The sequence below is a fragment of the Zeus faber genome (assembly GCF_960531495.2).
Source record: "Zeus faber genome assembly, chromosome: 22".
NCBI classification, from domain to species: Eukaryota; Metazoa; Chordata; class Actinopteri; order Zeiformes; family Zeidae; genus Zeus; species Zeus faber.
Window position 1 is genome coordinate 24,759,658 of NC_137209.1, and position 25,078 is coordinate 24,784,735.

The 25,078-nt window shown below is 45.4% G+C and overlaps 1 protein-coding gene across 1 annotated transcript in view; it reads left to right on the plus strand.

Annotated features, from left to right (window-relative positions):
* slc12a6 (solute carrier family 12 member 6) overlaps positions 1-25,078 on the plus strand; it is a 42,224-nt gene that overhangs the window by 3,104 nt on the left and 14,042 nt on the right. The window contains exons 2-17 of the mRNA XM_080023389.1: positions 2,611-2,699; positions 2,788-2,916; positions 4,090-4,236; positions 6,823-6,877; positions 7,460-7,590; positions 8,101-8,342; positions 8,512-8,636; positions 9,168-9,377; positions 12,350-12,511; positions 18,317-18,415; positions 18,526-18,583; positions 19,267-19,441; positions 20,912-21,030; positions 21,523-21,621; positions 22,046-22,165; positions 23,974-24,078. Coding sequence (XP_079879515.1) covers positions 2,611-2,699; positions 2,788-2,916; positions 4,090-4,236; positions 6,823-6,877; positions 7,460-7,590; positions 8,101-8,342; positions 8,512-8,636; positions 9,168-9,377; positions 12,350-12,511; positions 18,317-18,415; positions 18,526-18,583; positions 19,267-19,441; positions 20,912-21,030; positions 21,523-21,621; positions 22,046-22,165; positions 23,974-24,078 — 2,065 coding nt within the window. The remainder of the gene's footprint in view (positions 1-2,610; positions 2,700-2,787; positions 2,917-4,089; positions 4,237-6,822; positions 6,878-7,459; positions 7,591-8,100; positions 8,343-8,511; positions 8,637-9,167; positions 9,378-12,349; positions 12,512-18,316; positions 18,416-18,525; positions 18,584-19,266; positions 19,442-20,911; positions 21,031-21,522; positions 21,622-22,045; positions 22,166-23,973; positions 24,079-25,078) is intronic.

The window sequence follows — 25,078 nt, forward strand, 5'->3', positions numbered from 1 at the left end:
CTGCTTCCAAAAGCACCTAAACATTAACAGGAAACGGCAGCAAGTTAGGGTTTTATTTCAATCTATTAATTTTTTGGACAAACATTTTACCGCCTGTTCAGGCCACAATGCACGTTCCATTGACTCTTCATTCAACTCTTTATTTATCCTTTCATGCATCCCTAAATTCATCCTTTTTCTACCCTGCGCTGTCAGCGTGCTGCACATACAACAGAGTATTTGTATGGTATTGCATGTAGGACAGAGTTGGTTGCAAGTGGAGTTGGACTTGTCAACCTGCAATGAAACTATTTATTCATTTTTAATCAACAACTGCTGCAACAAGTCTGTCCTGTGAGGAGCAGAGCACACAAGCAGCAGCAGCCCCCTCTATGGAGAACCATCTGACCATGTTTGGGTCTTTAAACAACTGATCATCATTTCTACTCCAAGAGGGAGAATCCGCACCAATGAGACAAATAAACATAGAACTAAACAACAACATGTACAAACCCCATTTCCAATGAAGTTGGGACGTTGTGTAAACAAAAACAGAATACAATGATTTGCAAATCATTTTCAACCTATATTCAAGTGAATACACCCCAAAGACAAGATATTTAATGCTCAAACGGATGAACTTTATTGTTTATTTGCAAATATTCACTCATTTTGAATGTAATGCCTGCAACGCGTTCCAAAAACGCTGGGAGAGGGGCAACAAAAGACTGGGAAAGTTGAGGAATGCTCAAAACACCTGTTTGGAACATTCCACAGGTGAACAGGTGGATTGGAACCAGGTGAGTGTCGTGATTGGGTGTAAAAAGAGCGTCCCCCTGAAAGGCTCAGTCGTTCACAAGCAAGGATGGGGCGAGGTTCACCACTTTGAACAACTGAGTGATTAAATAGTCCAACAGTTTAAGAAGGTTTCTCAATGTACAATTGCCAGGACTTTAGGGATTTCATCATCTACAGTCCATAATATCATCAAAAGACTCAGAGAATCTGGAGAAATCTCTGCAGGTAAGCGGCGAGGCTGAAAACCCACGTCGAATGCCCGTGACCTTCGACCCCTCAGGCGGCACTGCATTAAAAACCCACATCATTCTGTAAAGGATATCACCACGTGGGCTCAGGAAACACTTTGGAAAAGCATCGTCAAGTCACACAGCTTGTCGCTACATCTACAAGTGCAAGTTAAAACTCTACCATGCAAAGGCAAAGCCATAAATCAACAACACCCAGAAATGTCGCCGGCTTCTCTGAGCCAAGCTCATCTGAGATGGACTGATGCGAAGTGTAAAAGTGCTGTGGTCTGACGAGGCCACATTTCAAATTGTTTTTGTAAGTCATGGACGTGGTGTCCTCCGGGCCCAAGAGGAAAAGGAACATCCACATTGTTATCAGGGCAGAGTTCAAACGCCATCATCTGGGGTGTGTTGGTGCCCGTGGCATGGGTAACTTGCACATCTGTGAAGGCAGCATTAAGGCTGAAAGGTACACAGAGCAACTTTTGGAGCAACACATGCAACGTCTTTTTCAGGGACACCAAGCCACGTTCTGCACGTGTTACTACAGCCTGGCCTCCTAGTAAGAGTGCGGCTACTAGACTGGCCTGCCTGCTGTCCAGACCTGTCTCCCATTGAAAATGCGCGGCGCATTATGAAGCGCAAATAAGACAACGGAGACCCCGGACTGTCGACCAATTGAAGTGGTGCGTCAAGCAAGAACGAGAAAGAATTCCACCACAAAGCTTCAACAACTAGTGTCCTCAGTTCCCAAATGCTTAAGTGTTGTTAAAAGGAAAGGTGATGTAACACAGTGGTAAACAGGCCCCTCTCCCAGCTTTTTTGGAACGTGTTGTAGGCATTACATTCAAAATGAGTGAATATTTGCAAAAAACAAAGTTGATCAGTTTGAACATTAAATATCTTGTCTTTGTAGTGTGTTCACTTGAATTAAGGTTGAAAAGGATTTGCAAATCATTGTATTCTGTTTATATCTACATTTCACACAATGTCCCAACTTCATTGGAATTGGTGGTTGTACATGGATGGAAAAACAAACATAGAAACAAACATGTACATGGAAAAACAAACATTTACATGGAAAAACATAGAAACACATGTACATGGAAAAAAAAACATAGAAACAAACAACATGTACATGGAAAAACAAACATTGAAACAAACAACATGGAGATGGAAAACAAACATGGAAACAAACATGTACATGGAAAAACAAACATGGAAACAAACATGTACATGGAGAAATAAACAGAAACAAACATGTACATGGAAAAACAAACGGAAACAAACATGTATCGACAAAACAGTTAATCAGCTCCAGGAAAACTAAGTAAAAGTGGTCCCGTGGCTTCTTCCTGTCATAGTGATGGCAGTAAATGAGGGAGAATTGAGGGATGCAACCAGGAGGGTGCTCATTCAGCCCCCCCCCTTTCTGACTCTTTTGTGGTTCTCCAACCATGTTTTTTTTTTTTTTCTTCCTTCTCATTCTCACATACTTACTTGTCTTTCATTCATCCATTTTTTATCCTTCTGTCCATCTGTTCCCTTCTCTTCTCACCCCCCTTCTCTTTCTCTGTACTCATCTGTTCTTCCTGTCGTTCAGCTGACTCCAAGATCTCTAGCGTCTACATCAACAACAGCCACATGGTCGACGATGATGATTTCTACGACCGGAACTTGGCGCTGTTCGAGGTGCGAGAACCTTTACCCATCATGCACCGCTGTCCCTCTCCTCACTCTGAAGAGAAAACTGATGGCCATTGTCCCCCCTCCCCCCCAGGAGGAGATGGACACCCGACCCAAGGTGTCCTCCCTCCTCAGTCGTCTGGTGAACTACACCAACCTGACGCAGGGTGCCAAGGAGCACGAGGAGGCAGAGAGCATCGGGGAGAAGAGGAAGGCCAGCAAGGTACGGCCAGCCCACCGCTCTTTATATGTTATACCAACAGAATATAGAAACATGGATTAGAATTATGTTTCATTTTTAGAAAATATACCTCATCACTCCCTCTGGGGGAAGCTCCTCCTCTGCATTTATCTCTTATCATAATGTCTGGATGTTACCATACTGCCAGTCTCGCTGAATGGCCAACTCGTAGAATCTGTGGAGAACTTCACATATTTAGGCTCAGTTTTAGACTCCAAGATGAGCCTCTCTGGTAACAGAGTATATTGTCAAGAAATGTTCCCAGCGACTCTACCTACTTAGAAAGCTAAATAGCTTCTGTGTCAGTCAGCAGGTCTTAGAAACTGTGTGTAAGACCATGATTGAGTGTTCTGACATTTCACCTTTCTGCCTGGTATGGTCATTTGAGCTGTAAACTTTCAAACAAGCTTTCTAGGATTGTTTCAATGGCCAGTAAAATCATTGGCAAACCCCAAAAGGCCTTAAGCCTACTGTACAAGGAGAGGTTGAGGAAGAAAGCCTTGAGCATCACAGCCGATAGCTCCCATCCTCTCTCCAGTCAGCTTGTGCTTTTGAACTCTGGTAGGCACTACAGAGTTCCCCTAGCGACCAAGAATATTTATAAGAAGTCTTTTATCCCAAAGCAGTCAGTGTTCTTAATATGAAAGAATGACCTGATGATGACAGTGACAATAATGATGATGAAATGATAATGACGATAATGATGAAGCAAGAGTCAATGGTGGTTTAATATTTGTTTATCACCTTCTTAGTGCTGGTGTTTTATTTCTATGGTGTGACCCTCATAATACTGTATTTTATCTCTACTGTTCTTTGTTTGTGTCTGCCTGTGTGTTGTCTGGTGAGCCGAAGACAAATTTCCACCACGGTGGACAATAAAGATCTATTATTATTATTTACCATCCTAGTATCCAACGTATCTAGGAACAGTGGCTGCCATGTAGCCACGCCCGGGGAGCAGTAAGGGGTAAAATGTCTGGCTCACGGACACTACGGCATGCTACCAGGAGGAGCTGGGAATCGAACCCGGCAACCCTCTAACATATAGGATCATTGTTCCTCAGTTATAAAATGATTAGACTAGCATAATATGGAATAAACAGATAATCTTCTCTATGGTGTGGATAAATAATAAAGGTATCTGTGTTCTCCCAGTCCCCGCAGATGGGGACCCTGATGGGCGTCTACCTGCCCTGCCTGCAGAACATCTTTGGAGTGATCCTGTTCCTACGGCTCAGCTGGGTGGTGGGCTCCGCTGGGGTCCTACAGGGGCTGTGCATCGTCTCCATCTGCTGCTGCTGCGTGAGCGCACACACAGACGCACATACACACACACACACACGTCCACACCCATGGACACACACACACACACACACACATGCAAACACACGCACACATACATACACACACGTACACACACACACACACACACCCATGGACACACACACATACGTACACACCCACACATACATACACGCACCCACACATACACACACACATACGTACACACACACACACCCATGGTCACACACACATACACACATCTGATTGTGGCACCGTCCCTTGCGTCAGTGCCTCGTGTCGATTACGCACATTTGAGTTTTTTTTGTATTTTTTGAGTTTATTGTGTGTCATGACTCGGTGTCATGACATTTCACTGTATACATGTATGAACGTAAGGACATACGTATGTATGAACGTTAGGACATACGTATGTATGAACGTAAGGACATACGTATGTATGAACGTAAGGACATACGTATGTATGAACGTAAGGACATGTACTAGCGTATGTGCATGTATGAACGTATGGACATACAGTGGGGCAAAAAAGTATTTAGTCAGCCACCAATTGTGCAAGTTTTCCCACTTAAAAAGATGAGAGAGGCCTGTTATTTTCATCATAGGTATACCTCAACTATGAGAGACAGAATGGGGGGAAAGAATCCAGGAAATCACATTGTCTGATTTTTAAAGAATTTATTTGCAAATTATGGTGGAAAATAAGTATTTGGTCAATAACAAAGGTTCATCTCAATACTTTGTTATACACCCTTTGTTTGCAATGACAGAGGTCAAACGTTTTCTGTAAGTCTTCACAAGGTTTTCACACTGTTGCTGGTATTTTGGCCCATTCCTCCGTGCAGATCTCCTCTAGAGCAGTGATGTTTTGGGGCTGTCGCTGGGCAACATGGACTTTCAACTCCCTCCAAAGATTTTCTATGGGGTTGAGATCTGGAGACTGGCTAGGCCACTCCAGGACCTTGAAATGCTTCTTACGAAGCCACTCCTTCGTTGCCCGGGCGGTGTGTTTGGGATCATTGTCATGCTGAAAGACCCAGCCACATTTCATCTTCAATGCCCTTGCTGATGGAAGGAGGTTTTCAATCAAAATCTCACGATACATGGCCCCATTCATTCTTTCCTTTACACGGATCAGTCGTCCTGGTCCCTTTGCAGAAAAACAGGCCCAAAGCGTGATGTTTCCACCCCCATGCTTCACAGTAGGTATGGTGTTCTTTGGATGCAACTCAGCTTTCTTTCTCCTCCAAACACGACCAGTTGAGTTTTTACCAAAAAGGTATATTTTGGTTTCATCTGACCATATGACATTCTCCCAATCCTCTTCTGGATCATCTAAATGCTCTCTAGCAAACTTCAGACGGGCCTGGACATGTACTGGCTTAAGCAGGGGGACACATCTGGCACTGCAGGATTTGAGTCCCTGGCGGCGTAGTGTGTTACTGATGGTAGCTTTACTTTGGTCCCAGCTCTCTGCAGGTCATTCACTAGGTCCCCCCGTGTGGTTCTGGGATGTTTGCTCACCGTTCTTGTGATCACTTTGACCCCACAGGGTGAGATCTTGCGTGGAGCCCCAGATCGAGGGAGATTATCAGTGGTCTTGTAAGTCTTCCATTTTCTAATAATTGCTCCCACAGTTGATTTCTTCACAACAAGCTGCTTAACTATTGCAGATTCAGTCTTCCCAGCCTGGTGCAGGTCTACAATTTTGTTTCTGGTGTCCTTTGACAGCTCTTTGGTCTTGGCCATAGTGGAGTTTGGAGTGTGACTGTTTGAGGTTGTGGACAGGTGTCTTTTATACTGATAACCAGTTCAAACAGGTGCCATTAATACAGGTAACGAGTGGAGGACAGAGGAGCCTCTTAAAGAAAAAGTTACAGGTCTGTGAAAGCCAGAAATCTTGCTTGTTTGTAGGTGACCAAATACTTATTTTACCGAGGAATTTAGCAATTAATTCATTAAAAATCCTACAATGTGATTTCCTGGATTCTTTCCCCCCCATTCTGTCTCTCATAGTCGAAGTGTAGCTATGATGAAAATAACAGGCCTCTCTCATCTTTTTAAGTGGGAGGACTTGCACAATTGGTGGCTGACTAAATACTTTTTTGCCCCACTGTACATATGTACATCTAACGTAAGGACATACGTTAGTACATGTACATACGTATGTACATACGTATGTACATACGTATGTACATATGTTTGTACATGTACTAATGTATGTACATGTACTAACATATGTATATATATCTATGTGACAAATAACCTCTTGAATCTTCATGAACATACCCGTGCACACACGTGCACAAACAGGGTAATTGATAAAGCGAAGAAATCAAACTTGTTTTTGTTTTTTGTCTCTCTCTCTGTCTCGCTCTCTCTCTCTCTCTCTGTCTGTCTTGCTCTGTCTGTCTCTCTCTCTGTCTCACTCTGTCTCTCGCTCTCTCTCTCTCTCTGTCTTGCTATCGCTCTCTCTCTGTCTCGCTCTCTCTGTCTCGCTCTCTCTGTCTCTCGCTCTCTGTGTCTCGCTCTCTCTGTCTGCCTCTCTCTCTCGCTCTCTCTCTCTCTCTGTCTCGCTCTCTCCAGACGATGTTGACGGCCATATCGATGAGTGCCATCGCCACTAATGGAGTGGTACCAGGTAATGCTGAATCTCCCCCGTGTCCGTGCAGACTGTCATTGTCCCTGTTCACCCAGACAGGGTGGGCAGCTCCATCTCTCTGAAGGAGGTTATTTAGTGATAAGGACCGTCTGGCTGCACCTTATTCTGCTTATTACACACTACTTACTGAATACAATGAGAAGGATTATTGATTAGAAATTATGAGTTTAATATATTGGTAATAGTTTATTATAACTACACTAGTTGTATGACTAGTATGTCATATAATTAACGATTCTCCTACATATGAATAAAGTATTTGTTGTAATAACTATAATTTGATACAATAATAATCAACTATTTCCTGTGATCAATGTGGACATCTTCCATTGTAGTTTCTGTGTTGCACAACCAGATGGTGTTGCTAGCTTTAGCATGTAGCGGAGTGATAAGAGGGTTGAAACCAGGAGGAGAAGTGGTTGCCACGGCAACGGCCATTATTATCAGACAGTGGTCCTTAGTTTGAAGTAGCGCACTATTGACCATTCAGAATGGTTCTCGATGACCGTGTCTAGCCGTTATGATGGGAGTTACGATTTAAGCGACTTCCCGACCCCCCAGCCGGAGGCTCCTACTTCATGATCAGTCGCTCTCTGGGCCCAGAGTTCGGTGGCGCGGTGGGACTCTGCTTCTACCTGGGGACCACCTTCGCGGGAGCCATGTACATCTTGGGGGCGATCGAGATCCTGCTGGTGAGAGAGGAGAGATCATTAGAATAATTAGAATAATAGAAGCATTTGGCAGTTTACATGAAACTTAAAATATAAACAGTTGGCATTAACTTCATTCATTCTTTGTATAAAAAAATACGTAATAATAATCAGTTTTATTTATAAAGTGGAAAACATGAAATAATAAAATAGAAAACTGAGCGAGAAAAATGGAGAAACATGGAGATAAACCTACAATAATTAGTGTTGTAATGTGCATTTAAATCAACTTGGGAGCGCCCTACAAAGTGCATGCATAAAGTCAGCTTAGCTCAATGCTAAGACATAAAGGGTAAGTCCATAGTCTGGCTAATGCTGGCGCCAACATTGAGACTTATTAAGAAAACAAAGTGACAGTTCGCTGTATAAAGCACTTGGTGGCCACAGCTGGGCAGAACATCCTACCAGTCATTTTTCTGCACGGCAAAAAATAATCTTAAATTTATTCATTATTTTCTCGCGTATAATCGGTTGGTTTGACCCCCCCCACAGATGTACATTGCGCCCCGGGCGGCCATCTTTGTGTCAAGTAGGCCAGACGGCGAGGGGGCGGCCATGTTGAACAACATGCGTCTGTACGGCTCGCTGTGCCTGCTGCTCATGGCGCTGCTGGTCTTCGTGGGAGTCAAGTACGTCAACAAGCTGGCGTCCATCTTCCTGGCCGCCGTGGTGGTGTCAATCCTGTCCATCTACGTGGGCGCGCTGGTCTCTGCCTTCAGCCCGCCAAGCTTCCCGTAAGGAAAGATGGAGATAGCAGACTAGATATCAATAAAGACAAGACAGGAAGTGAGCTCAGCGTTCACCAGCCAATCACAGCGCGGCAGCTCGGCCAGATTACATTTTAGATTTCGATTGTAATAGAAACACTTGTCTCCTTGGACCAATTGCTCCTCTCCTCCGCAGGGTGTGCATGCTGGGAAACCGAACCATCAACGGCCACGCGCTACACGGTGAACGCTGCGCTAAGACGGTGGTGCTGCCACCAAAAGCGCCGGACTGGATCCAGGATGGAAACTCCACCCTCAGCGGTGCGTACACCACCCACAGCCTGTGATGTAGATGAGCGCTTAAAAGTGTCCATTCTATTAAAGGGGCTTTCTACCCATTTTCACCGTTAAAATGAGTTCTGTCCAGAGAAGCACTTCCTCCTCTTCTCTGGATCTGACAACAAAACAGTCGGGCTGTCGCGCCCCCTATAAGGGCCACATTGAGATGAACGGACAATCTCAATTTATTCCAAACAGCGACTTGGAGATGACATGTAAACTGTTTGAGCAAGAACTGTGTCTGTGTGATCCTAGAACAGGATCATATCAAAAACTCCTGGATTACACTCTGCCCTTATTTAGTCTTCCACCATCCCTTGGTATGGCGTATATATGCCCTTATTGGGAGTTCCACCTTTCCTAGGTGTGACATATACTGTATATGCCCTTATTTGGAGTTCCGCCTTTCTTAGGTGTGACATATATATGCCCTTGTTTGGTCTTCACCCTCCCCCAGGTGCGGAGTATACGGCCTAACCAAATTTGAACAACCTGTCATTTATTTCCGAGCAGAGAACATCACCCTGGTCACGACCTCCGGCCCGGACCCGGACCGAGACCCGGATCCAGACCGGGACCCGGGCCCGGTGGAGCAGACCACATCGCTGTGGCAACAGTTCTGTGAGGGCTCGCTGCTGAACGCCTCCTGCGATGACTACTTCACCCGCAGCTCCTTCTCCCAGATCGAGGGAATACCGGGACTGGCCAGTGGGGTCATCACTGGTACTGACAGGACCTTTTGGCCTCTGGTTCTCCTTTTTTCATTCCAACTGTGTGACCGTCTTTAAGATCCCCATAGACGACAGTATGAGGCAGAGTGAAAATACACTGTTACTATGCCCTTACTAGGTACTTGCTGTACCTATATGTTATCACACTAGTGTAATAACACAGGTATATTAAGTGTAATTAAATAGTAATAGCAGTATACCTCTAATGATAGTATAATATATAGATGACAGTATAAAACTTATAACAAGATACAGTGTCATAATACAGTTATAACAAGTTACAGTGTCATAATACGCTTATATCAAGGTACAGTGTCATTATGCAGTTATAACATAGTAGGGTGCCATAATTCAGTTATAACAAGGTACGGTGTCATAATACAGTTATAACAAGGTACGGTGTTATAGCACCAGTGTTTACCCTATACAGGTACTCCTCACTTAACGACCAGTTCCGTTACAACAACCAGGTCGTTAAGTGAATTGGTCGATAAGCGAGGACCAGTGTTATTTTACGCTAAGTGGGCGTGGCTGGTGTATATAGTGCATGTAGTGTTATTTCACAGTAAAGGGGCGTGGCCGGTATATATAGTGTAAAGACTGTATATAGTTTTATTTCACGGTAATGGGGCGTGGGTGGTATATATAGTGTGTGTGTGTGTGTATATATATGTATGTATGTATATATATATATATATGTGTTATTTAACGGTAAGGGGGCGTGGCCGGTATGTATAGTGTAAATAGTATATATATAGTGTTATTTAACGGTAAGGGGGCGTGGCCGGTATATGTAGTGTATATAGTATATATAGTGTTATTTCACAGTAATGGGGCGTGGCCGGTATATACGGTGTGTATATATGGTGTTATTTCACAGGACGGGGGCGTGACTGGTATATGTAGTGTATGTGTATATAGTGTATATAGTACACAGTACATAGTACAGTATAGTAAGTCTGACCGCTCGTTAAACAGGTAGGTCGTTAAGTGAGGAATACCAGTAATTGGACAGGCCAAAGAAAACCCCCTGCCGAGGTTTAAAAAATAAAATAAAAATAATAATAATAAAAAAATAAAAAGACCAAAGATGACGCCAACTCATCCATTTCTTATCCGGCTCCCCCTCTCTACTCTGACAGCGGGTTCATAACACACACACACACCCCGCTGCAGCGCCCACATAGGCCAGTCTTCTGGTCTCTGGCTCAGGTTGTTTGCTGTGGTTTGGGGCTACACCGGGACGCGCTGTAACTGCTTCTCCGTGTCGGGGGTTGTGTGCGGGGCTTTCGTCGTCAAACTGCGCGTTTGTGGCGCAGCCAAGTTGATTTCCTGCCTTCTCCGGCTCCATCGCTAGCTCTGTTAGCTGAAACCCATGCTAATGCTAGCTTGTTAGCCCTCTGTTTAACTGAAACATTCACATGGAATAGATTTTTTTTTATTGAAATATTCAGATACATTAAAAATGTTTATAAATTTTATTGAATTACAATTATCAAAAAATGAATATTTTAATATTATCTTTTTTAAATCAAGTAATTATTTATGACCAGATGGGAATATCCAAAGAAGTCAAGAACATATACTCTCAGGCAATAATATATCATATTTTATGAAAGTAGAGATGTGAATGTGACATCTCGCTGTGCACGACCTCAAGAAGAATATTGTTTTCATTCCTGTAAAATACTTTAAATTATTGTTCATGTTTATGACAGTCATTCTGCGTTCTCTGCTATGAGCCAAGAAAAGAAAAGTTCAACCTCGTCATGTTATAGCCTTGTTATATTTACCTTTTTAATAAAAATCTAAAATTTTGTTCTAAACCTATTTCTTTCAATGGAGTAAAATAAATATACTTATTTATTTCCTCAACCTGGTGTTTTTATTATGCCACTAACAACTAACAACCATAGAGTAAAGAAACAACATTTTGATTTTGGGAGGTTTTACAGTACATTCACTTTGAGACGGTTCCGGGACGGTGGTCAAAGAAGTTAAACTGGAGCCCCGAGCCTCTGCTTCGTTGCCTGGGAAATACTTGACGTGGTGCGAGTGCATCTGCTATTAGTGACTTTAGATTTAAGAATTAATTAACTACACAAACTTCCCTTTTTGTGGCTGAAAACATACCTCAGGTACAGGCTGCAAGGAGAGCAGTTGGGGGGCCCGCACGAAGATTTCAATCAATGGGTGTGGCAAAATCCATATCAAGGAAGAGAAAGTGCAGCAATGATCATGCACACTGTGTTCCAAATGGTTTGCAAAGGTCATTGGCTACACAACTTATTTTTATGCAGTAAATGCAGCTTATATTATCCTCATTGTGGTACCATGGTTTGCCTGCTGCACCGTCTGACCCAAGCCAACCGCACCAATATTCCATTCCGCCTGCCGCGTCGTTTAAGGGCTGTACCACCAGGCCTGAAAAAACTTGCACAGTTATAACAAGGTACAGTATCATAATAGTTATAAGAAGGTACAGTGTCATAATACAGTTATACCAAGGTACGGTGTCTCAATACAGTTATACCAAGGTACGGTGTCATAATACAGTTATAACAAAGCAAGGTGTCATAATACAGTTATAACAAGGTACGGTGTCATAATGCATTCATACCAAGGTACGGTGTCATAATACAGTTATAACAAGGCACGGTGTCATACTACATTCATAACAAGGTACGGTGTCATAATAGTTATACCAAGGTACGGTGTCATAATACAGTTATACCAAGGTACGGTGTCATAATACTGTTATAACAAGGTACGGTGTCATAATACTGTTATAACAAGGTACAGTGTCATAATACTGTTATAACAAGGTATTAAGGACAGAACAAGTATTAAGTTCTGTCTTTTTCTCTGTGTCGATGATGCAGGAATATTATTTTAATGCTTAGCAAAGCAATAATAAAATCCTATCTGATTTAGAATTCTGTTTGGTCTTGGCTCCGTCCCCAGAGAACCTGTGGAGCGCGTACCTGAGTAAGGGGGCGGTGCTAGAGAAGAGCTCCCTCCCCTCGCCGCCCGCCGCCCCGGCGACCAACCAGAGGCCGTACGTGTTTGCTGACATCAGCACGTCCTTCACACTGCTGGTGGGCATCTTCTTCCCCTCAGTCACAGGTAAAAAAAAGAAAAAAATGCCAAAAAGCAAGCAGGGTTTGGGGCGTTGTTTGACTTGATTACAGCGAGCGACGCAGAAGGACAGGAAGGACATGAAGGACAAGTAGGACAGGAAGGACAGGTGAGCAGCATCCCCTGATGACACGTCTGCTGCCTCAGGGCTGACGCTGCCAGTTGATGTTGTGATACCAGGACCCGGAGAACCTTCCATGTGACTCCCAGCTCAGATTGTCTCCACACTCCACCTCTCCTCCACCCGTTGGGTTCCTTCTCAGTTGCCGTCACCTGGATCAGTTAGTTTGTCAGTCGTGTTTCCAATCCCAGCGCAGCGTTCAAGGGCTCTATTTGCTTCTGCCTCATACCTGCTTCCCATCGCAGAAATCTATTAATTTAATTTAAACACACACATGAAGAAGTGTTTTGTTCTTATTGAGTTATTTTTGTTTTGCATGTTTGTCACACTTCAATGTTTCAGATAAAAAAAAATTAAATATTAGACAGAGACAACACAAGTAAAGACAAAATGCACTTTTTAAATGAAGGTGTTTGTTATTGAGGGGAAATTAGGTTAGGGTGAGGCTCTGACAGTGGGGGGGCTTAGGGTTAGGCTCTGAGAGCGGGGGGGCTTAGGGTTAGGCTCTGACAGTGGGGGGGGTTTGGGGTTAGGCTCTGACCGTGGGGGGGGTTAGGGTTAGGCTCTGACAGTGGGGGGGGTTAGGGTAAGGGTGAGGCTCTGACAGTGGGGGGGGTTAGGGTAAGGGTGAGGCTCTGACCGTGGGGGGGGTTAGGGTTAGGCTCTGACAGCGGGGGGGTTAGGGTAAGGGTGAGGCTCTGACAGTGGGGGGGCTTAGGGTTAGGCTCTGACAGCGGGGGGGTTAGGGTAAGGGTGAGGCTCTGACAGTGGGGGGGGGTTAGGGTTAGGCTCTGACAGCGGGGGGGTTAGGGTAAGGGTGAGGCTCTGACAGTGGGGGGGCTTAGGGTTAGGCTCTGACAGCGGGGGGGTTAGGGTAAGGGTGAGGCTCTGACAGTGGGGGGGCTTAGGGTTAGGCTCTGACAGTGGGGGGGGTTTGGGGTGAGGCTCTGACAGTGGGGGGGCTTAGGGTTAGGCTCTGACAGCGGGGGGGGTTAGGGTAAGGGTGAGGCTCTGACAGTGGGGGGGTTAGGGTAAGGGTGAGGCTCTGACAGTGGGGGGGGTTAGGGTTAGGCTCTGACAGCGGGGGGGGTTAGGGTAAGGGTGAGGCTCTGACAGTGGGGGGGGTTAGGGTTAGGCTCTGACAGCGGGGGGGTTAGGGTAAGGGTGAGGCTCTGACCGTGGGGGGGGTTAGGGTTAGGCTCTGACAGTGGGGGGGGTTAGGGTAAGGGTGAGGCTCTGACAGTGGGGGGGGTTAGGGTAAGGGTGAGGCTCTGACCGTGGGGGGGGTTAGGGTTAGGCTCTGACAGCGGGGGGTTAGGGTTAGGCTCTGACAGCGGGGGGGTTAGGGTAAGGGTGAGGCTCTGACAGTGGGGGGGCTTAGGGTTAGGCTCTGACAGCGGGGGGGTTAGGGTAAGGGTGAGGCTCTGACAGTGGGGGGGCTTAGGGTTAGGCTCTGACAGCGGGGGGGTTAGGGTAAGGGTGAGGCTCTGACAGTGGGGGGGGTTAGGGTTAGGCTCTGACAGCGGGGGGTTAGGGTAAGGGTGAGGCTCTGACCGTGGGGGGGGTTAGGGTTAGGCTCTGACAGCGGGGGGGTTAGGGTAAGGGTGAGGCTCTGACCGTGGGGGGGGTTAGGGTTAGGCTCTGACAGCGGGGGGTTAGGGTTAGGCTCTGACAGCGGGGGGGTTAGGGTAAGGGTGAGGCTCTGACAGTGGGGGGGCTTAGGGTTAGGCTCTGACAGTGGGGGGGGTTAGGGTAAGGGTGAGGCTCTGACAGTGGGGGGGGTTAGGGTTAGGCTCTGACAGCGGGGGGGTTAGGGTAAGGGTGAGGCTCTGACAGTGGGGGGGCTTAGGGTTAGGCTCTGACAGTGGGGGGGGTTAGGGTAAGGGTGAGGCTCTGACAGTGGGGGGGGTTAGGGTTAGGCTCTGACAGCGGGGGGGTTAGGGTAAGGGTGAGGCTCTGACCGTGGGGGGGGTTAGGGTTAGGCTCTGACAGCGGGGGGGTTAGGGTAAGGGTGAGGCTCTGACAGTGGGGGGGCTTAGGGTTAGTCTCTGACAGTGGGGGGGTTAGGGTAAGGGTGAGGCTCTGACAGTGGGGGGGGTTAGGGTTAGGCTCTGACAGCGGGGGGGTTAGGGTAAGGGTGAGGCTCTGACCGTGGGGGGGGTTAGGGTTAGGCTCTGACAGCGGGGGGTTAGGGTGAGGCTCTGACAGCGGGGGGGGGGTTAGGGTGAGGCTCTGACAGCGGGGGGGGGTTAGGGTTTGGCTCTGACAGCGGGGGGGGGTTAGGGTTTGGCTCTGACCGTGGAGGGTTAGGGTTAGGCTCTGACAGCGGGGGGGGGTTAGGGTTTGGCTCTAACAGCGGGGGGGGGTTAGGGTTTGGCTCTGACCGTGGAGGGTTAGGGTTAGGCTCTGACAGCGGGGGGGGGTTAGGGTTTGGCTCTAACAGCGGGGGGGGGTTAGGGTTTGGCTCTGACCGTGGAGGGTTAGGGTTAGGCTCTGACAGCGGGGGGTTAGGGTTAGGCCCTGACAGCAGGGGGGGTCTGTTTGAGCATGACGCTCCTTTTAAAGCTGGGCACAGCCTCAACATGGGATTCAGGGGTTGGACGAGGCCGCTCCAAAGCCTCCATTTTGTTTTTCTTCAGCCTTCAGAGCTGACCCTGCTGCAGAACCAGGCAGCTTCAGCTTGAGCTCACGAGCAGACGGCCGCACGCTCTCCTTCAGGAGCTTAGGGTAAGGGGTAGGGTATGGTTAGGATAGGGTTAGGGTAGAAGCCACAATTCATTCATTTACCACAGCAAGTTTTCAGGTCCTGAAGCAGCAAAACAGGCCAGACCACCACCACCAGCCCCACCACCATCACACCACCACCACCATACCACCATCACACCACCACCACCACATTTCACTGTTGGGATGACGTTCCTTTTCTGAAACGCTGTTACTTTTACAGCGGATGTAATGGGACACACACCTTCCAAAAGGTTCAACCTTTGTGTGGTGAGTCCACATCTCTCTGTCTTCCTAAAAGTCTTTGTTTTCTTCATCAAGATGTTTTCTGGCAGAACTGAGACCAGCCTTCATGTTCTTCTTGCTCAGCCGTGGTCATGGAACTCCGCCACGCAGGCCCTTTTTGCCCAGTTCCTTTGTCATGGTGGAGTCATGACCTCTGACCTTAACGGAGGCAGGTGAGGCCTGCAGCTCCTTGGATTTGTCGTGGGGTCTGTTATGACCTCGTGGATGAGTCGTCGCCGCGCTCTCGGGGTCATTTTGGTCCTGGGAAGCTTCAGCGCTCTTCCATATCTTGGCCGCTTGTGGATAACGGCTCCACTGTGGTTGGCTGAGGCCCAGAGCTTTAGAAATGACTTACCGTTCAGACCGATGGATCTCGATGACCTTGTTTCTCATTTGTTCCTGAATTTCTTGGGATGGCAGCACTGTCCAGCTTCTGAGGATCTTGTGGTTGACTTCACTTCGTCGGGCAGATCCTATGGAAGTGATTTCTTGTTGAGAACAGGCGTGGCACCAAGCAGGCCTGGGCGTGGCTGGAGACCTTGAACTCAGCTTTCCAAGGACGTTCAAACCACAGCTCCTTTATGTTTTAATGGGGGAGGAGGGCAATCACCTCCCCTCAATTACAAACACCTCCATTTAAAAAGAGCATGTTGTCTTTACTTGTTCACCTCAATGTTGTCTCTGTCTTATATTTACATTTGTTTGATCTGAAACATTGAAGTATGACAAACATGCAAAAATATTAAGAAATCAAAGTGTGTGTGTGTGTGTGTGTGTGTGTGTGTGTGTGTGTGTGTGTGTGTGTGTGTGTGTGTGTGTGTGTGTGTGTGTGTGTGTGTGTGTGTGTGTGTGTGTGTGTGTGTGTGTGTGTGTGTGTGTGTGTGTGTGGCTGCTCCGTGACAGGTCCCTGCTCACCTCAATGGGCTGCTCCCGTCCTCATAATAAGTTGCTTCTTCCAGTTGTTGTGATTCACATTGTTGCTGAACATTTCAAACCAGCCTTGGACAATGAGCCACAGGACAAAGGAACAACGATGATGTCTCAGTGGCATGTCTAGAGAATAATGACATCGTCAGTGTTTAGGGTGGTTGCTTGTCAGCCTCCATATCACTCTGCTTTCAGACTGACACTGGGTCCTCATCCCGGGGAAAATGATGCATTTAGGAAGAGCATCAACCAACGAGAGGAGGTGAGGGTGGAGGTAGATCGTAAACTCTGGAAAAAATAACATTGAAATGGGAGAAATGTAAAGGTTTTAGTGTTTTTATTCAGAAACACCGCAGCCTCCCCTTTTACTTGTGTTGGTTACAGTGTCCCCCATTCCATCGTGACGTTCCGACATGACGTTCCAATGACCTTCCAACATGACGTTCCAATGACCTTCCAACATGACGTTCCAATGACGTTCCAACATGACGTTCCAATGATATTCCACATGCTTTGATGGTGGCCAGTGAAATGGATCCTCTGCGTTTGACCCATCCTGGCTTGTCCTTCCTCCGGGGCCACAGCAGGAGCAGTGGGCAGCGTACGTGGACGCGCCCGGGGACCAGGTGATAAGTGTCCATCACTGGTCAGACCATGATGGGTGCATGTTTTGGGTGGGGGTCCTTACTGACGTGAGGTGGAGGAAACCCCATGTGAGCACGGCGAGAACATGCAAACTCCACACAGAAAGGCTCCTGTTTGGGAGATAACCCACCGGAGCACGGTGCCAACAGCGCCCCAGGCGGGAATCGAACCCAGGACCTTCTTGCTGTTCCAAAGATGTTCCAACATGACGTTCCAACATGACGTTCCAACATGACGTGCCAATGACGTTCCAACATGACGTTCCAATGACATTCCAACATGACTTTCTAACATGACGTTCAAATGACGTTCCGACATGAAGTTCCTATGATGTTCTAACATGACGTTCCTATGACGTGCAAACATCACGTTCCGACATCACGTTCCGACATCACGTTCGAAGATGACGTTCCGACATCACGTTCCTATGACGTTCCGACATAACGTTCCAAGATGACGTTCCAACATGATAGATGTTGCACCACTCAATCAGACAGAACAGACTTTGTACTCGGGTTCCGGCTGGGCAAAGTCCGGGTAATGTCTGGTCCAAATGATTCAGACATTTTCACACATGTTCACACGTAGAGCTCATCTGGGTAATGTCCAGATAATTTCAGGTTTGTCGTGCTTGTGTGAAAGCAGCTCCATGGAGCACTCTGAGCGATCATAAAGCTCAGGTTGTCTGGTTTTCTTTGCGACAGCGGCGCAGGTAATACCACTTGGAAACGCTAGGGTGGAGGATTGAAAGATTGTTTAGTGCAGCTTTAAAATATAATGTTAGTAAAAATTATTATAATTGTAGTCATTATTTTTCAAATTGTTATCAATTGAATGTTATTTTTTTATATTTCAAATTTTTTTTTTTTATTATTTTATGGGCTAACACTTTGTTCATCATAATAAATATATTTTTTCTAAATAATTCTAATATTATGAAATAAATATTGTAAATGTATTTTTTTGCGGCTATGATACATATACATATGATATATACAGTATATTTACAGTATATACACTATTCTTCAACCCCAGCTTCAGCCCCTCTATTGCCTCCCAATTTAATTCATCCTCTTCTTCCTCCTCCTCAGGCATCATGGCTGGTTCTAACCGGTCTGGGGACCTGAAGGACGCCCAGCGCTCCATCCCCATCGGGACCATCCTGGCCATCCTCACCACCTCACTCGTCTGTATCCTTCCAGGGCGTTTCCATGGAAACCCCTAACTACAGCGAGTTTGATTATCATGTCAGTCATAATATCTTTGTTGATGTGGTGATTGTTGTTCCTGAGCCGTCCAGACCTCAGCAGTGTCGTCCTGTTCGGGGCCTGCATCAACGGAGTCGTCCTGAGAGACAAGTGAGTGCCAAAACGATCTTTAAATCCTTTATAAACGACGATAAGATAAGATAGGACGAATTAAACCAAGGTAAGACAAATTCAACTAAGATAAGATAAGAATTTCAGGCGTTACAGCAGCAGAAATGGTGCATGGAGTAACTGATCACATGTCCATGATTGTGTTAACCTCATGTACTGCCTGGGATCATGACTCTCTTGGCCGATTCTTAAATGGATGCTCTGTTGCTGCATGCTTACTGTGTTAGCTCAGAGCATGGTTGCAGATGGGATCAGCTAGCCTAGCTCCTGTGACGCGAGGGAAATACACCTTCCAGCATTTCAAGCTTACATTGCATTACGTTAAATCATTGTCTGATTGCTTTTGTCCAAAGTGACTTACAACTTATTGATATACCGACGGAGGCAGCCATTGGGAGCAGGTAGGAGTGAAGTGTCTTGCTCAAGGACAGTTCAGCACGCTACCAGGAGGGGGGGGGTAGAACCGGCAACCTTCCAATCGCTAGACTTCACCCCGGCTTACTGTGTTCACTCAAAGCAAGGCTGCAGAGGGGATCAATTACTCAGGTTCCCATTCGGGGAGTCTGTCTGGGGGAACCTGGTGGTCTGTTTGTCCCGGTCCGCAGGTTCGGGGACTCGGTCCCGGGGAACCTGGTGGTCTAAACCTCTCTCCCGGTCCCAAGGTTCGGAGACTCGGTCCGGGGAAACCTGGTTGTGGGGACCCTGGCCTGGCCGTCGCCCTGGGTCATCGTAATCGGATCGTTCTTCTCGACATGTGGTGCCGGGCTCCAATCTCTGACGGGAGCACCGCGCCTCCTGCAGGCCATTGCCAAGGACAACATCATCCCCTTCCTCAGGGTGAGCAGCCATGTTTTAACTTCAATCAATGTGTCTGTCGTTAGATTGTAAGTATAAGTTTGAAGACAAACTCATTCATGGTCTGGAAGTCAGACGGGGTTTAATGTAAGTGAGGATGAAGCTTATCCTAACAATGCCTTAGTTATAGACTAAGAAGTCCTGGACTAATGAAGGACTAGTCCGCTGCTTCTGTCTGGTCTTGGTAGCGGTTTCAGTCCTGTCCACTTGGGGTGCCCTGCCACATGTACACAGGGCTATGTGGGTGAGCACTCTGGACTTGTGGCCGGGTGACGCATCTTGCCTATTGCACACCCTCACGCCACCGGCAACTCCCTCGAACACACCCCAAACACCCTCCTGGTTGCATTCCTCTCCTTTTCTCCCTCATTTACTGCCATAACTATGACACGAAAAGGCCACGTCAACAATTGCTGTTCCAGTTTTCCTGGACTTAATTAACTCTGTTTTATCGATAGATGTCATCTGATGTTTGAGTTTATGTTTTTCCATGTACATGTTGTTTGGTTTTATGTTTGTTTTTTCCATGTACGTGTTGTTTGGTTCTACGTTTGTTTTTCTGTGTACATGTTGTTTGTTTCTATGTTTGTTTTTCCATGTAGCTGTTGTTTGGTTCTACGTTTGTTTTTCTGTGTACATGTTGTTTGTTTCTATGTTTGTTTTTCCATGTAGCTGTTGTTTGGTTCTACGTTTGTTTTTCTGTGTACATGTTGTTGTTTGTTTCTATGTTTATGTTTTCATGTACATGTTTGGTTCTACGTTTGTTTTTCCATGTACATGTTATTGTTTGTTTCTATGTTTATGTTTTCATGTACATGTTTGGTTCTACGTTTGTTTTGCCGTGTACATGTTGTTTGTTTCTATGTTTATGTTTTAATGTACATGTTGTTTGGTTCTATTTTTATGTTTTTCTGTCGGCATGTTGTTGTCTGTTTTTGTTTGTTTTTCTGTGTACATGTTTGGTTTTTTGTTTGCTTTTCCATGTACATGTTGTTTGGTTCTATGTTTGTTTTTCCATTTACATGTTGTTGTGTGTAACAAAAAGCTGTGCTCTCGTCGTCCTACAGCTCATCCACAGGACAGAATAATTGCAGCAGTTGTTGATGATTAAAGAATGAATAAAGAGTTGCATTGCAGGTTGAGAACTTGAACTCCACTTGCAGACTAACTCTGCCCTCCAAATACTCTGTGTTGTATGTCCAGCATGCTGACAGCATGGGGGGGGTAGTCGACCTGGAGGCCACACCCATTAGTCCAAACGTTCAATTAAAGCTTCACTTAGACCTAGATGAGAGCTAACATTCCTTCTGGAAAACCTTGAGTCGCGCAAGTCTGAACCTATTTTAAACCATTTCAGTTAGTCCAGATTAAAAGTGTGATTCAGTCTAAAATAGGGTTTAATCTGTGTCCTCCCAGCCACCCCAATATGCCAAGTGACCTGTCCCTGTGCAGGTGTTTGGCCATGGGAAGGCGAACGGCGAGCCCACGTGGGCACTGCTGCTGACGGCGCTAATCGCCGAGCTGGGGATCCTTATCGCATCGCTGGACCTGGTGGCACCCATCCTGTCCATGTGGGTGCAGAGCCTTTATCTATAAGTTGGAGATAACGTCCAGCCAGCCGGTCATTATCTGAGAATAACCCTGACAGGGTGACCAGGCTGCACATTATTATCCTGCTTATTACGCACGATTTATGATTTATATGTGATTTATAGTATGTGTAGTATTACTAGTTTCATAACTAGTATGACTAGTTCTATAACTAGTATGACTAGTTGTATAATTAGTACATCTTGTTTTATCACTAGTATGTCTAGTTTTATAACTAGTTACCCAGACAGGGTGACCAGGTCTGGTATCTGTCAGATAACGACTTATTACACACTACTATATATACTAAGAATTTATAGCTAGTCCGTCTTGTTTTATGCATTGTCTAGTTTTAGAAGTAGTATGACTAGTTTTCTAGTCTATCAAGTTTGGTTGCCTCTACTCACCAATCAGAATCCAGTAACAACTCTCCATCCCTCCCTCTCTCCATCCCTCTTCATCCCTCCATCCAGGTTCTTCCTCATGTGTTATCTCTTTGTGAACTTGGCATGTGCTCTGCAGACGCTGCTGAGGACTCCCAACTGGAGGCCCAGGTTCAGCTACTACCACTGGTACACACGCACACACACACACACACTTAGACATGCAGGTGTGTGTTCATATATAGTATGGTTGAAAAGGGCAACACACCTGAATACATACCAGCATTAGGACATTGGGGTCATTTAATGTCCTGATGATATACTTTCATCGTATTTTCCTCAAAATGCTCATAAGTTAGTGTCCTCATAAGTTAGTGTCCTTACAACTTGGTGTCCTCACAACTTGGTGTCCTCACAACTTGGTGTCCTCACAGTTTGGTGTCCTGATATCTTGGTGTCCTCATAGCTTATTGTCCTGATAACTTAGTGTCCTGATAACTTGGTGTCCTCATAACTTGGTGTCCTCATAACTTGGTGTCCTCATAACCTGGTGTCCTCATAACTTGGTGCCCTGATAACTTGGTGCCCTCTCTCTCCTCCTCGTTCCCGCTAGGTCCTTGTCGTTTTTGGGGATGACCATTTGCCTGGCGCTGATGTTCATCTCCTCGTGGTACTACGCCATTGTTGCCATGGTGATCGCTGGCATGATCTACAAGTACATCGAGTACCACGGGTACGTTGCCGTGGAGACGCTTCATCCCATTAGACCTGACACGCCCATGGCTGTGTGGGTGTAGTTCCCATGCCCTCCTGAAGAGGGTGCTGTGTGCTGCTAATCAACAAAGTTACTGAGTTTAGCTTTAAATTGTGAACCACCGCAGCAAAGCCGCCATCTTGCGCATTTCTAAAATGGCCAGGAGCAGCCAAATAAGTTGAAAAATCTTCCTTGAAGGAAAATTAGATTTTTCCAGATTCTTGTTCCTTTGTGTTTTTTTTTGTTTTTTTTATCTCTCAACGTATTTTCAAAACAGTTTGATTCATAAATAGTTGAAAAATGTAAAAGCGTGGAGTTAAATATTCCCGTTAGATGAGCTGGGGAAACACAGTTCACTTACCGAGACGCTGAATAGCGCTGAACAACGCCGATCGATGGTTTCCTTTAAAGCGAGCGTCCAGGTGAAGATCATTCCTCCATATTCCATGTTATGTGCAGTCACGATGTGGAACCGTTTTGATAGAATTCAACCTTTAAATACTACATGTTTTACACACACACACACGGAAACATCGTCGTGGAGGGGGCGTGTACCAACGCGTACCAGCAAGTAGGAATTGCTGACGTCACTTCCGTAAACAAGCCGAGGCTGCAGTCTCAATTGTCTGAAAACTTTCATTTCCCTGTGTTGTTATGGATGAGGAGAAGCGGGTGGAGAAAGATCTAAATCATATCATGGACCTTAATCTGACCGGTGCCACAGATCCAAGTCAGTGTAACCAGCGCGTACTGAACTTCATTTTCCACCATGATAGTCAGTTCTCCGACGGCAACGTGTAGAACGTCAGTGACGCTGAATCTTATGTCTCCGGGCTTGGAGAACATTTCAAACAGCGTACAAAATACGTTCCAAGTTTACCTCAAAACACAAGAACAAAGCAGTGATTGGCCCATTCAGCAGTATGTTTCGTAGCCATGTGGCTTTGGCTCCTCGTTTCATTGTGGGAGCTGGCTGAATGAAGCTGGTGTGGGTAAAACTTTGAAGGTGATTATCTCAGAAACAGTTTGCCACATACTTGTCATTAACAAGTCATAGCTTTAAAAATATTTGCTTGATTTGCACAAGTGACACCTTGTTTGGAAGCTCTGATTCTCCACTTTCAAATGATGCGGAAAAAATTGATCGACAATTGACGACCAGAGGATTCAATCTGAGATTTCTGAAATATCACAGGTTGAGTTATTAAAAAAAACGACCCTAGAAATTACAAAGATCTTATTTTTCTGATAAAAAAGACATTTTATATCAGATGTTTTTTATCAACCAACCCCATGTGTCCTTCATTATTTTTCATATACTTTTCACACGTTAACAAATAACTGACAGTTTGCATGAGGCAGGCGTTATCGGTAGTGAAAACTTTTAGGTTGGCTCAGTCAGGTTGGTTGGCCCGTCATGTGACATTGAGGAGCGTCGCTGCTGATTGGCTGGAGTTGCACGTGTCATACGGAGGAACACAGGCATTTCAACGCTTTTGGAGAGACAATCAATGCAGCGCACGCTACAATGACATACGATTTTAACCATTTTAAATAGTAAAAAAAAATAGAAAATCAATATGTGGCACTCAAGGTTGATATATAGATATTAAAAAAACCTTAAAATACATAATAAAAATGCTTAGGCCCGGCAGGGGGTCAACTGACCGCCGGGCTTGCAATACACTGGAGGAAACCCTAAGTATATCACTATATACATTGTTATTATATATACCATATATAGTATATTAAAGATGTATGATATATATTTTGGTGTGTGTGTGCAGAGCAGAGAAGGAGTGGGGCGATGGGATCCGTGGTCTGTCGCTCAGCGCTGCTCGCTACGCCCTCTTGAGGCTGGAGGAGGGACCCCCTCACACCAAGAACTGGAGGTATCTATAACTCCAAAATACAGAAAAAATGTATATAAATAACTTCAGTAACTACAGAAATACATCTTATAACATAAATACATTCAATAACTGATAAATGTATTCAGTAACTACATGAATGTATTCAATATCTAATGAACAAATACAATAACTAGTAAATACATTCTATACTCATACTTTATATTCAATAACTAATAACTATTATATATTACATTCACCACATACTGTATACATTACATTACATTAAATACAGTAATTTCAACGCATAATAGTTTGTTGTTGCACATTTAATCCTTAAAACTTGCTCGTTGATCAGAGCTCTATACATTTTCCTGAATTGCTCGCTTCATTTTGCTCTTCATGTTTGTACATTTTAAACACTGATAATCTTCTGTCAAATAGGAGAGACAAACAAACATGCAAACCAACACAAATATTCTTCTATAGCCATAGTTTTATGGAAAATGCAAACTGTAGATGTGTGTTTACTGAAATGCTAAAAGAAATAACCTCACATGTCAGGACCACAGCAAACAAACAGCTGCAGGAGCTCATTTCAAGTCCACTGTTCTCTAGTGTGTGAATGAAGCTTGGATGAATGTATGTGCATGTTTGCAGGTAGGTCCACTTCCTGAAGCCCTCCTAAACACACTTCCTGTTGTCCTCCTAAACACACTTCCTGTCATCTTCCTAAACACACTTCCTGTCGTCCTCCTAAACACACTTCCTGTCGTCCTCCTAAACACACTTCCTGTCGTCCTCCTGAACACACTTCCTGTCGTCCTCCTGAACACACTCCCTGTTTTCCTCCGAAACACACTCCCTGTAGTCCTCCGAAACACACTCCCTGTAGTCCTCCGAAACACACTTTGTGTCGTCCTCCTAAACACACTTTCTGTAGTCCTTCTGAACACACTTCTTTTGTCCTCCTAAACACACTTCCTGTAGTCCTTCTGAACACACTTCCTGTAGTCCTCCTAAACACACTCCCTGTAGTCCT